This window comes from Periophthalmus magnuspinnatus, chromosome 19 (assembly GCF_009829125.3).
Source record: "Periophthalmus magnuspinnatus isolate fPerMag1 chromosome 19, fPerMag1.2.pri, whole genome shotgun sequence".
NCBI classification, from domain to species: Eukaryota; Metazoa; Chordata; class Actinopteri; order Gobiiformes; family Gobiidae; genus Periophthalmus; species Periophthalmus magnuspinnatus.
Genome location: NC_047144.1, coordinates 9,847,385 through 9,860,946, shown reverse-complemented (window position 1 = coordinate 9,860,946; position 13,562 = coordinate 9,847,385). Strand labels below are relative to the sequence as shown.

At 41.4% G+C, this 13,562-nt stretch overlaps 1 protein-coding gene across 1 annotated transcript in view; it reads right to left on the bottom strand.

The window, feature by feature from the left end:
- The window catches only part of ryr2a (ryanodine receptor 2a (cardiac)), a 58,707-nt gene that overhangs the window by 30,158 nt on the left and 14,987 nt on the right, over positions 1 to 13,562 (bottom strand). The window contains exons 16-44 of the mRNA XM_055229793.1: positions 13,450 to 13,545; positions 13,249 to 13,367; positions 12,951 to 13,084; positions 12,578 to 12,819; positions 11,822 to 12,014; positions 11,377 to 11,581; positions 11,199 to 11,303; positions 11,023 to 11,126; positions 10,868 to 10,951; positions 10,532 to 10,691; positions 9,980 to 10,127; positions 9,801 to 9,901; positions 9,632 to 9,736; positions 8,963 to 9,137; positions 8,488 to 8,696; positions 8,094 to 8,264; positions 7,536 to 7,681; positions 7,347 to 7,464; positions 6,698 to 6,858; positions 6,445 to 6,604; positions 6,259 to 6,345; positions 6,065 to 6,196; positions 3,060 to 3,154; positions 2,806 to 2,981; positions 2,078 to 2,667; positions 1,593 to 1,793; positions 1,335 to 1,437; positions 968 to 1,132; positions 301 to 428 (exon numbers count right to left, since the gene is read on the bottom strand). Coding sequence (XP_055085768.1) covers positions 301 to 428; positions 968 to 1,132; positions 1,335 to 1,437; positions 1,593 to 1,793; positions 2,078 to 2,667; positions 2,806 to 2,981; positions 3,060 to 3,154; positions 6,065 to 6,196; positions 6,259 to 6,345; positions 6,445 to 6,604; positions 6,698 to 6,858; positions 7,347 to 7,464; positions 7,536 to 7,681; positions 8,094 to 8,264; positions 8,488 to 8,696; positions 8,963 to 9,137; positions 9,632 to 9,736; positions 9,801 to 9,901; positions 9,980 to 10,127; positions 10,532 to 10,691; positions 10,868 to 10,951; positions 11,023 to 11,126; positions 11,199 to 11,303; positions 11,377 to 11,581; positions 11,822 to 12,014; positions 12,578 to 12,819; positions 12,951 to 13,084; positions 13,249 to 13,367; positions 13,450 to 13,545 — 4,613 coding nt within the window. The remainder of the gene's footprint in view (positions 1 to 300; positions 429 to 967; positions 1,133 to 1,334; positions 1,438 to 1,592; positions 1,794 to 2,077; positions 2,668 to 2,805; positions 2,982 to 3,059; positions 3,155 to 6,064; positions 6,197 to 6,258; positions 6,346 to 6,444; positions 6,605 to 6,697; positions 6,859 to 7,346; positions 7,465 to 7,535; positions 7,682 to 8,093; positions 8,265 to 8,487; positions 8,697 to 8,962; positions 9,138 to 9,631; positions 9,737 to 9,800; positions 9,902 to 9,979; positions 10,128 to 10,531; positions 10,692 to 10,867; positions 10,952 to 11,022; positions 11,127 to 11,198; positions 11,304 to 11,376; positions 11,582 to 11,821; positions 12,015 to 12,577; positions 12,820 to 12,950; positions 13,085 to 13,248; positions 13,368 to 13,449; positions 13,546 to 13,562) is intronic.

The window sequence follows — 13,562 nt, the reverse complement described above, 5'->3', positions numbered from 1 at the left end:
CATGAGAAACTAGAGAAACACCAGGGGCTCAAAGAAGAGCTGGAAAAAGCCTGGAAGGTGAAGGCATCAGTGATGTCATCAGGGCACTCGGGGAAGTGACCCCCAAACTGGTGGCTACAGCAGATCCCAGGAAAAACATCAGACATCGCAGTCCAGAAAAGTGCAGTACCAGGAAGAGCAAACATACTGCGCAGAATCCTCAAGCTCCCAGGCCTATATATATATTTATATATACATTATTATTATTAGTAGTATTATTAGTATTATTATTATCAAATCATATGAGTGTACAGTACTCACCAGTCCTCCGATGCCATCATATTGGCGATGGAGTAATACAAACATGGCCCGCACCAGCTCTGGGTCCTCTATGACTGCCTCCTGAGCCCAACGCACCATAGTGTCTGAAATAAGCTGCTGAAGAGTGCCTGCAGAAGAAGCGATTCAAACATCATTGAAAGGACAGTGGGACAGGATGACTGCCAGTCCCACTTGCTCATGCACAGTCACTTACACCCCTGTAGAAAATATTCCACTTTGTCCCACATAAATTATTACATTAAAAGTGAGATCTGCACGCATTTTTTTCACAACAAAATCATAACATTTTGATAAAAAATAAAAATCATATTGTGTTATTATATATAAGCTAAATTTCTGTCCAACCACATTCAGCAACTTGCCTGTTTCTACAATTTTAGATGATCAATCTAGACAGTAGGGAAGAACAGGACCACAAACAGGATAGAAAAAGCAGCAAACTCTAGCACAACTTTTGGATCATTTGAGTCTTTCAGAAAACAGCACTGATTTGCACATTAAACATGACCATAGTGACAGGAGGGGGTTTGACAGAGATAGGAGAGGGAACAGTTAGACAAAGGAAAATTGGCTGAGAGTGGATGCAAAGTACAAAGTTCAACTGTACTAGCATCACATCTCCATGTCTGGAGCAGATCACACTCACTCAGTTTCCTCCCATGAGTCTCCAGAGGCAGGTGTGCCATCTTCTTCTTCAGATTAGACACTTTCTCAACTAAGGACATGAGGCGCCCCCTAATGGTCACATCAGCACCCCGGTCCATGGATCTATCTTCATCCAGTTCTGTACCACACACACAACAAACCATGACTTATTACATAACATGGAGCATATTTTCATGGCAATTATTTTTGTTAATTTAATATTTGTTTGATGGATCACTAAATCTGACGAATAGAAACCAGCAAAAAACCTGTTTGTGTTTCTGCAGTATGGAAAAAATATATATTAGACTCATATGAGCGGGTGACATCATATTTTAAAAATTAAGGTGGTTCAAGTAGTTTACCACAGTGCTTCATGAGGTCATCATGGAAGTCCAGCAGTTGGTCCCGGATGTCTGGAGGACAGGGACACTCCTGTTTCTCATCCTTAAAATTTAACAGCATGTTGATCTGTAGGACAAATTTCAAGTATTTGAGTTGGACATTATGCTTTTCAAACATATGGCTATATACATGACAAAAATTGTCCTTATTGCTCTTTTGCGCTTCGTTACGGTGTGAGGCTGTGTTATAGATGTTATATATAAGGTGTGGTTGGCCCCTACCTGTTCCTGGGGAGGGGAGCGAAACTCTTTGGTCTTCTTGGCTGTGAGAGCAGCGGACATGTTGAGAGCTAGCATAACTTCATTGTACCGAAAACGTTGATTGTCCTGAAGACACGCTACAAAGTCATCAGAAAATGCCACCACAGCCTCAATCCGATGGCGAAGCTGGCAGTCACACAGGAAGCAAAGCACGTGGCACATCTACAGACAGGGAAATACGATGGCAAAACACATAAGAGAGAGCAATATTATGCTCCGCTCACTGTTATAATGTTCTTGCAGTTTAACAGCTGACCACTGGAATAATAAAGGTACATAGTAATGTAATGTTATATGCAGCATTGTGGTAACTAAAGGAACAATTGTATAAAGAGAAATGTAAACACAGTATAAAATAAATAAAATACTTTTTGCAAATAGTTTTTGCAGCCTTGCATTAATTGCATAAAAGGCCCGTGAGCTGAGCAGCGTGAGGAGAGAGTCACCTGTAGTTTGACGGACTCTGGAAGCTTCATCTGCAGTAGACCCTCTTTGTTCACAGGCCGCTGCTCCTCAGGCCCCTCCTCTGAAAACACATTTGGTTCAATCAGACGGAGAATCCTCTTCAGATCTCCGTTCTGGAACAATCCCATGATGAGCATGGTGTACACCAGTTTGATGACAGGCACAAACAGGAACTCTGTGGTTCCTCCGATGGGGTCCCGCACATGCTTGTTTCCCTCCTGCACAGCCTCTGTTAGCATCTCTATGGTCTTTTCCTTCAGTACATGCAGGGGGAACTCAGGACTGTACTGGAAGCAGTCCCCTGAGAGTGAGCTGTCAGTGCTGTGGTTGTAGTTTGCAGAGCGGTTACAGATGAAGTTAGGGGACGAGAAGAGCATCCGGGGCTGGAGAGAGGTGCTCAGGCCGATCCCAGGAAGCCCTTGTTCATTGGTGTCTTCAGGAAACAGAGTGATGCTCTTGGTCGCCTCTGTCATGGGGACAATGTACTCATTGTTCATCATGAGGCGTGCCGTGGCATAGCTGCTCAGGTGGATGTCAATGAGGAGCTCATAGTAACCAGCTCGCAATAGCCCTGTACAGTCACACAATGCAGAGTTGTCAGTACTAACAATGAATACATAAAAAAATAAAACAGGAAGGAAGGAATTTATTTTTTTTGAGTGCATGCTAACAGATTACTTGAATATGTGACAGATGTGAATCAGTGTACCGGGCATGTACTTGTCCTGAATGGCCTGCAGCAGCTGGGCCTCATCCACGTGGGAGCACAGGGCGTGGGCCACACGACGGTTGCCCAGGGCACAGATGGCAGAGTAGAGTCTGAGTGTGTGGTAGTGGAATCGTAGCAGCTCCTTTCGCTCTGACAGCTCTAGGATGTCCACCGACCTGCAGCAGAGATGCACAAAAGAATAAATGAGGAAGCACAAGACCTTGATAACAAAGCACAAAGAGTGATACACCTACCTGTTTTCCTCTGGGATGTGCAGAGACATGAACTGCAGAGCCTCGGAGCACTGCACCAGCCAGCCATGTCTGTCATTGACCCGGGATACACCCACCTACACAACAGAGTGCACAACACATTAGCACACACATGCTGCTCAGGTACAATAAGAATATAGATTGGTCCCATGAAAAACAGCTCTAAATTGTTAGGGAAAATAAGTGTTGACCTAATGAGTCCTAGAGTTGTAAAGAGAGGCAGGAGCCTCTGAATGTCTGGGGCCAGAGAAATTGTCCATCAGTCCAAAAGCCAATGACTTGAATATTCTCAGCACTGTACGCTAGTTTCGGGCATTCAAGTGTGGCTTTGCTTCTACTAAAGAAGTTTAGATACAGTTGAAACCAGAAGTTTACATACACTATATAAAAATACACATAAGCTTTTTTTCTCACTGTCTGACATGAAATCAGACTGAATTTCCTGTTTTTGGTCAATTAGGATTACCAAAATTATTTCTGTTTGCTAAATGCCAGAATAATGAGACAAGGATTTTTTAGCCAATTTATTCAAAGTGAAGGGTATGTCAAGTAATAAAGCTTCTGAGTTGCATTACAAATACATATATCAAAAATATGGAATGCATATTGATTAATAAAGTTTCTTAGGGCCATCACATATACATATATATCTTTTGATACTGAAATCATATAAGTTTTGAATATTATTATGTAATCACCATTTTTATACTGAATTTATATATTCTTTGAATGTTGTATCTTTTTGGAGGTTGTCTAACAAGCACCATACTAAAAGTTGAATACCATCTATTAACACTGAAATTAGGTTAAAGGTAAAACGTGAATTATGGGAGACAGTTGGTCCCTTGCAGAAACTCCTTTAACCGAGTTAAGGCAACATTGTAGGAGGTGAATCATGACAGCCACTATGTTTATACTAGAGTGGAGCATCTTGTGATAATACTGAAACTATGCTAAAAGCAATATTGTGTGATATGAATTGTGGAAGGCTGTTGGGGTGTGTAGATGCTCCTTTACAGGGTGGTCTGATGAGACGCAAGGCCGGAAAAATAGACTGGTGCAGCCTGGAGAGATGAGTGAGGCCGAAGGGAGGAACCTGGGCGACAACCTACTCAACATAATATTTGCATATTCATGTTTCATGTTATATTTTTATGTTACGGGGCCAGGGAAAAGCAGACAGACCGCCTGCTGCACACACGAGGGATAGATCATATGACGCCGGGTCCTGTATTAGATTGTAACTGTTAGGGGAATAAACTTTTGAGATTTGAACTGATCGAATCCAGTCGTCATTTTGATAGAACACGCCTAACAAAAGTCAGAAGTTTACATACAGTAAGATTACTATGACTTTAAACTATTTGGGAAAACTCAGATGATGATGCCATGTCTTTGGAAGCTAATGACAGGTTTAGTGACAACATTTGAGCTAATTAGAGACACACCTGTGGATGTATTTGAAGGAACACCTGAAATACACTGCTTCTTTGTGTAACATATGGGAAAGTCAAAAGAAATCAGCCAAGATATCAGGAAGAGGATTGTGTACTTGCACAAGTATGGTTCATCCTTGGGTGTGATTTCCAGATGCCTGAAGGTGCCACGTTTATCTGTTCAAATAATTATACAAAAGTATAAACACCATAAGAATGTCTAGCCATCATACTGCTCAGAAATGAGACGGGTTCTGTGTCCCAGAGATGAACCTGCTTTGGTCTGAAATGTGCATATCAAACCAAGAAAAAAGTAAAAGACCTTGTGAAGATACTGGCTGAACCTGGTGTCTCATTATCCACAGTGAAACGAATACTGTACAAATATGGGCTGAAAGGCCACTCTGCTAAGATGAAGTCATTGCTCCAAAAGAAACACAAAAAAGCCAGATTACAGTTTGCAAATGCACACAGGAACAAAGACCTTAACTTGTAGATACATGTCCTGTGGTCTGATGAAACTAAAATTGAACTGTTTTGCCATAATGAGCATCATGATGTTTGGAGGTAAAAGGGATAAACTTGCAAGCCTGACAACACCATCCCAACTGTGAAATATGGGGGTGGCAGCATCATGTCGTGCGGTTGTTTTACTGCAGGTGGGACTGGTGCACTTCACAAAATAGATGGCATCATGAGGAAAGGACATTATGTGGAAATACTGAAGCAACATCTTAAGACATCAGCCAGGAAGTTCAAGTTTGTGGGCAAATGGGTCTTCCAAATGGACAATGACCTGAAGCATACTGCCAAACTGGTTACAAAGTGGCTTAAGGATAACAAAGTCAGTGTTTTGGAGTGGCCATCACAAAGCCCTGATCTCAATCCTATAAAAAATTTATGGACAGACCTGAAAAGGCATGTGTGAACAAGGTGGCCTACAAACGTGGCTCAGTTACACCAGTTCTGTCAGGAGGAATGGGCCAAAATTCCTGCCAACTATTGTGAGAAGCTTGTGGAAGGAAATCCAAAACATTTGATCAAAGTCATAAAGTTTAAAGATAATGGTACCAAATACTAATGAAATATAAGTAAACTTTGGACTTTGAAGAAAAAAAACAAAAATTCTCTTAAAAAATCCTTCTCTCAATATTGTGGCACTTAGCAAATAGAAATCATTTTGGTAATTCTAATTGACCTAAAACAGGTACTCTGATTTCATGTCAGCCAGTGAGAAAAAAGCATATGTATCGTTTTATAAAGTGTATGTAAACTTCTGGTTTCAACTGTAAGAGCTAAGAAGGACAGCCTGGAGACGAGGTGACCGGGATAGAAGGACAAATTCTGTAACAGTTGGATGACGCCAGAGCTAACCACAGAGAAATGTCAACAATGAACTGGAGATGTCCTTGCTAAGAATATGCAGGGGGTGCAAAATTCCATAACATGTTGTTTGAGGGCAAATGAAATGGACAGATTAGCAAGTATAGAGACAACACTTAAATGTCACCAATTACCCCGTCATAAATGTGCAGTTACGATGTGCAGTACCTTTAGAAAGTGGTTGGGTACTCGGCTCCATAAAACTGGAGTGAGGAATTGGACATGGAGGCGCGGGGGGCACTGAGGAGAGGGGTTCTTCCGCTCATTTCGGAACAGAGCCGCAGACAGAGGCATGATATTCTGTCAATGAAAACCATCAACACGAGTGCTGTCTGTCTTGTTTTTCATCTAAGAGCTCTTACCTTGATGCAACCCAACTCAAACTGGAAAACATTGGGACTTGTGGCCTTGGCAAACACAGCAGGGAACAGCTTGGTGCTGGGCTCAACCTGGAGGAATATGACAAAAGTTATATAAATATTTTTGGAAATATATTTCAGTATGTAGCATCTCAAGTAAACAGAATAACAATATCCTAAAAGACTAACCTGATAGAAAGTGCCGAGCTCTTTGCCGTTGGCAGTGAAGCTCAACAGGCCTGAGGCTGTGTCTAGCAAACAGCCGATCTCTAATCCATTGTTGTTCCTGCCCTGACCTGGACTGCTGCTTTCTCCAGCCCACACCATGTAGCAGTTACTGCGCTTTATACTGGGGTAGAAGGTGACCATTAACAACTACACACAAAACATAATAAACCTAGTAGTCTGGATACCTCCAATAACGTGAATGACACTGGCTCACCTCTCGTGCACTTTGCCCTTCTCATCACCCAGGGTTACAGTCACTGTGCGCACCTTCTGCAGCTCAAAGCCGGGATCGTACTGATGGAAGTCTGAGGTGACCCAGCCCACCCATACACTGCTGGGCTCTTGTCCCGGAAAGATCCGTACCGAGTAGTAGTACTGTACACAGAGGACCACAGCAGTTATGAAATATTTGTTATAAAAGGTGACCAATTACAATAGTACTATAATATGAAACATATATAACTCTAAGAATACGAGTAGCAATACAAAGGCAGGGGTTCCTTAAATTATAAGGCCAGCACCACCAAAATGATCATAGACCCCACCCAGAACACCCATTTCTAAATGATACTTACACTTTCATCTGGCAACAACCCTATTGCATTTTTTTAAATAGAGTGTCGTACAATTTGACCCAATTTAACTGAAAAGTTGAATTTATAAAATGGAATCCTGTGTCATAACTTTGACATTATCTTGATCATCTTGTGACCCTCAAGTGCCTGTGCCTCTAAACCCACATTTTAAAAACCAGTAGTTCAGAACATGCCTATGTTTGCTACCAATGTTGACACAAATGTAGATGCTCAGTTGTCAACAATAAACTGTACATGTGTCTTGTGGGTTAGCTAGGTGGAGCTTACAGTAGAGGCGTGTATCTCATACTCTTCCTTGTCTTCTCTGTCATCAACCATCTCTTCTTCAGGCAGAGGAGTCACTGCAGGACAACTGTTGTCCGGTTTATTTCTCTTCAGCATGAATCTGTGAGGAAGAGTAAGAGATCAGTTACCAGACACAAGGCCCTGTTCACTGCAGTGAGGGGTGGTCTGCACCTCTGCTTGAGCTTGGAAGGTTTCTCTTGGGTGTAATCTTTGTGGTTGTTGAACTCGTCTCTCTCAGGACCATTGGGACCACTGTAGCTATGTGATGTCTTCATCAAAACCTCAAAATCTGACACAGTTTCAAAGTCCTCTAGTTCCTAGTGAACAAAAAAGATGTAACTAAGAGACAGCAACTATCAGTGTTTAGGCTGCATTCACACTTGTCCTCGTTTAGTCCTTAAGTAGACTTGGTTTGGTCCTGTTCTAGTCCTGGTTTAATACCACATTTAGTTCAAATTGTGATGTCTTGTGTTTGTGTGTGTCTTCGGTGGGTATTTATGACATTGTGGGGACCAATATCAACATCTTTTACAGTTCTGATATGGGCTAAAATAGGTTAAGGAAGGCAAGTAGTGACAAAGGTTCAGGTTAGGATCAGTCTTCAATAATTTTAGTCAATGTAATCTCCCCAAATATTATGAAAACCTGACATAAGTGCAAGTGTGAACGCAGCATTAGTAAAATAGTTATATAGTTTGCAAGGGATAGTGGTAAAGCTGTTCACAGTACCCTTTTTGGTGAAAAAAAGCTGCTGTTGGTTCTTGAGAAAGACTCGGCACACTCTACGGGCATGCTCAACCTGTAAAACATGATGTCAGGGTTGTTGTTCTGGGACCCAAAGGACTTCTGGGTGACCTTCAGACAGGGACAAGACTCTACACTGCCATTAATCCGCGTCACCTGAAAATATACGTAACAGGAACAAAATAAGTCATGTCTTTAATTTCTTACTGTGTGGCAAACACTTATATATCTATATCTCACACACAGGTGTTGTTCAAATGTTCAAATGTTACATAAACACTCTTCTAGTTTCTTTTTATCAACTTCCACAACTTTTTAATTATTGTATTACGTATATTTACAAACTGTTAGCATTGGGGGCCAAGGGTGTAGTATATACCTCAATGTGCTGGTGGTGGGGTGGCACAGGGACAAATTGGGGCAACCTCTTGCTCAGCCACATGGTGACGTCACGGTTCATGTTGACAGCAAAGGGCTCATAACCTTCCTGCAGCCCACAGATGGTGAAGTACTTCAGCGAGCTCACGTCTTTACCAAAGTTCATCTGGCCCACTTGGCAGACCCCCAGACTACACACAGGGATAAAGCCTGGAAGAGCATACAAAGGGAAAATACGTCACTTTATGTCTGAATGTACCTAAACACAGCGGTGGAAAGTAACAAATTCTTATGTTTCTTCTGAGTAATTGCACTTTTTGAGGACATTTTTAAACCTGTTCTTGTACGTTTGAGTGTAATTTTAGTAAAAAAATGTACAGCATTGAATTTTTAAATAACAGAAGTTACTGAGTATCAGTGTCGTTACGCACAGCTGTTTCAAAACAAATACTTATAACATGCCACACAAAACTAACCATCTCCAACTTCAAAGTCCTTGAAGGCCAGCTCTGAGCCAGAGTCGTCTAGCATGACTTCTCCATTGAGAGTGAACATCATGGTGTGCTCATTGAGATCTACCATACAGCCTACGACATCTCCAGTCTGCCAGGCTCGCCCAAAGTGCTCGTTACCCTGGTGCCAGCGCTGAACCTGCAAACATTATGTCACTCTATTACCATATTACAATAGAAATATGAATAGGTTAAAGGGGCACTATGTAAGTGGGAGCTCTGCTATCATGGAGGTGTTGCTATGCTTGGAATGTGCCACAGTATGGTATTAAACATATCTTGCATTTATTCTATTGCAGGTTTTTATTGCTCAAAAAATATAGGTATCTTGCTGTGAGCGGGGGTTACCTCTCCACAGATCTGGCCTATAACCCTTGTCACTATGAAGATAGAATGCCATATGGAAGATTTTAGAGAAAGCAAAAAAATATCCATTGTCACAACAAGGTGGCACACCAGCCACCAGAATAGTTACATAGTTTTGTGTCAGTTTGACAGGAACATATGCTACAAAATGATAATAAAAAATGCATGAAGAAGTCAAGAAAGACTGTAGTACATACCTATGTAGTGTACAGACATGCTCATACATACAGTGTACCAATTTATACAGAAATTAATAAAAAATCGTACCTTGAACCCATCAAAGACAAAAGCCTGGTCGTCAGAGCCCAGTTCTTGGTCTGGGAGGCAACCTGGTCTGGCCCAGCCCACTCTCATCTGTCCAGCAGTGAGCACCTGCACCAGGAGATAGTCTTAAGTACCTCAGTATCTTTGGACAATATCATTACAATTTCATTACCTCCAGCTCAAAGTACCACTTCCCAGCATTCACACAGTAGGTTTTCTCTGCTCTAAAGATGCGGAACCTCTCAGCTGACATGCTGCTGAGGTCAGACTGGGCTGAAAGTGAAATAGACACATTATTAGAGTTATTGTGCAATCATTATTATATAAAACTGACTGAGTGAGGCAGCATACTGTGGTCCTGGTCCTGAGCCTCCAGGTTGTAGCCATAGCCCAGCAGAGTGCGCACAGCTTCTCGAAGACTGTCTTTGTTTGATTTCTTGGTTCTTTCATCCAGCAGTACATATGGGACCAGGCGAGGGTTTCTACGATTCTTCACATCCTAAATAAGCCAGGAGTGTTTAGTTTTATATGACTATGAATAATGTATTTATTATTTGTTCTTTCCATTTGGGCTGACAAAACAGCTATTGATCTACATATCATTCTAACTGTGAGCATCCTTAGATGTACTCAATGTTAAGCTATTCTAAGAGTGTCTAGACTGAGAATGTTCTATGTATCTATATCTATATATCAGAATCTATATATTGTATGTTCTATTGCCAAGAAGCAAAATTTAGGTGCAATTCACTAGACTAGTGAATACAATTTCCAACTGTATACATATATGCATATTTCTATCAAACTGTAACACATAAGCCTGTTGTTATCATATTGTTGTTCATGAATCAATCAAAATAACAATCATTATATTACTATAGTTGAGTGTTGGGGATCTGTGACCTGCTGGATGCCGTAAGTCCAGCCCTGGCGGATGCGGTCTCTGGCCCAGACGTTGTGAGCATTCTCGGCCAGTTTGTCTACCATGGCTTCCTGTGTGGAGGTCAGTTTGATGTGGCTGAGGTCTAGAGGAGCTGGCTTGTACCCACTGGATAGCTCATAACTGCACAAACAAACAGCCCCAATAATAACATTTTTACACACACCCATATGTTAAGTCAAAGTACATATGAATTGCTACATATACAGTTTATAAAAATCTAAGGTTTTGGAAAGATTTGGATGTAAATCTTGCAGTTAAAATTGCGTCTGTAGTTTTGTCTGCTTGGAAAAACTTACGTTGAAGATAGTTTCATACTCCGGAACTTTTCCACAGCGTGTTCATCAGCCAGGCCAACATGGCACCCCAAAGCCAGGAGAGTCCTGTGCACAGTACACAGTCTAATGACATTTCACCCATATATAAAAAGTATGCAACTTAAACAAAGCCTTACTTCAGAGTCTCTAGAGACATCTGGAGGTTGTAGCTGCGCTCTTGCTCTGGGAGCTTGGAGAACTCCACCAAACAAGGATGTTGCCGCTTGTTGTCATCTCGTACCTTAAACATACAAAAATATTCTCAGATTTCTGCTGAGAACTAGACACATGAAAAAAAAAAAAATTAACTCACTGCTCCGAAGGTCCATCCTAGTTCGATCTTGTTCATAACCCACAGCTCATGGATGTTTTCTGCCAGTTTTTCACGGATCCTCTCCAGATGAGGTGGAAGTACTATCTGAAAACAAATTCATCTCATGTTATAACACTTAAATTCTTCTTTTTTTTTTCATCACTGGGAGGGTTCGTACCTGGCTGGTATCTACAGGGATGGGAGTGAAGGCTGCTTGGCTTAATGTAACTGTAGGTCCCACCAGGTCTTGTGCAGCTGTTTGGTCGGCACTGGCTTCTAGCTTTAGCTTTTCTCGTGGCAAAACAGCCTCATAACATGGAGCATATCCAGGAGGAGGAAGGAACTTAAACTCTCCATGACGACCCCCCAGGAGGAATCGAATCCTGCATGATAACATCCCATTATATATTACCATATTTCTTAAACATTTATTATTTTTTATCACCTAACAAAATTTAATTAAAAGCAACAACTTATACATAAAAACACAAACTGGTGTAGACAAATTCAAACCAAATCTATTCCACTGCTCTACCACAGCCCCCTCTCCATCACGCAGTCTTCCCAGCATTCCATTAATATTTGTTAATACCGTTTGCTTTCATATTTAGATGAACACTTACTTGACTCCAGCAGAGAAGCTCGCCACAGGGAAAAAAAGGCCATCCGCATTGAAGTTCTCAAACATGCCTTGGACTGGTTGCCCATTGATCCTGAAGGAGATACTGGGCACGCTCAGATCGAGGCAGCAGCTCACCACGTCCTCAGCCTTTAGCAGGTGCTGGTTTGGGGAGCTCACTGTTCGAGCAACACAACCTGTGCAGAAGAGATAGATATAATATCATCCATCTGTTTCTGCCAATGTGCATGACAGGGTGGAAGTGATTGGAGTCTTATTTTTACAATATTATACAGTTTATGAAGGTTTTATATCTCTACATGGTAACAGTTACAAGAATAGAGGGATCTTAATTTGTCAAGTTTATTTGGTTAATCGATAATGACTATAGGTAATGATTAATTAGGGTGACTATTCATATCACAATACAATTGTAAGAAGAAAAGAACTAGTTTAAAAAAATCCATTCTATCTATATTTCAAAAAGTACCTTAAGTACTTTTTAGTTTAACTTGACTTGACTTTTTCATTCAAAAAGCTTAAAGTTTAATTTCATGGAGTTGGTCACATAGAGAGAGAGAAATAGTATTTATACACAATGTAAATTAACAAAAACTGAAAACTTCACAGATAATCACTAATTGTGAATAATCAAAAAACCGCTATGTTTTCCCTCACAATCATAAAAATAAAAATTTGATATTGTGATATCCTTAATATGTTGTAATGCAATGTCTTCATAGTGTAAATTTATGCTTACCTGACCAGAGGTGGAGCCCATCAAATCCATAGGAGTATAGGTCATCTCCCACCCCGTTAGCCCCCCAGCCCTCTCCTCCACTGGGGCAGGGGCCATACCCACTGGTGTTGGCCCAACCCACCCTCAGGTGAGTGGCCTCAGCAGTGATGAAAGCTGTGGCCTGGTCCACAATCAGCTCATAGTACCATTTCTTATACTGAGCTGAACCCTCACTGACCCCCAGGAAGATGTTGGGACGTATGCTGGGGAGAGACAGAAGACTTAAACTGTATTTGTCTGCAAAGGGAAATTAATTAGACACAGCTGAAAACCTACAATATAAAACTGTCTGCCTAAATATTGGATGTCTATTGCATATTTGATGCATATGAACCTGCTGACGTGATTGGTGAGCCTGGTTTGCAGTAAGAGGTCTCGTCCTGGGAGCAGGTTGTCACAGATGAGGTGCTGGTTCGAGCGCACTGCCACACCATTACACACACACAGGGAGCACAGCACATCCAGGACCTACCACAAAGAGAGGAGCTGTAAGAGGGTTTTATGACACTAGTCAAATGGATACCACAATTTATTTTTTTTTATTAATTAATGATGACATTTTATGTTAGGATGTGGATCTAATGTAGGTCAAGTTTCAAATGTGAAGGTGTATGTTCAGAGAATGGGAGTACCTTATGGTTACGCCCATGCTTATCCAGCAGTGATATGATGGATTTGATATGTCCCTCTTTGATAATATTCAGAGCCTCAGGACTCTCCACCAACACACAGTGAAGCACTTCCAGTATTCCTGAAATGATTTGAAATGGTTGCATTACAGCTTTACACTAAAGAGATCATTTAAATGAGTTCACAGAATCTATATGACCTACCAGATGAAGCCTCCAGTCTCTCAAGTCTGCTGATGAGCCAGTCCAGTGAGCTGGAGAATTGGGCACAGTTCTTTCTGTTCCCCCTGATCAGAGCAGCTGTAGAAGAGATATTT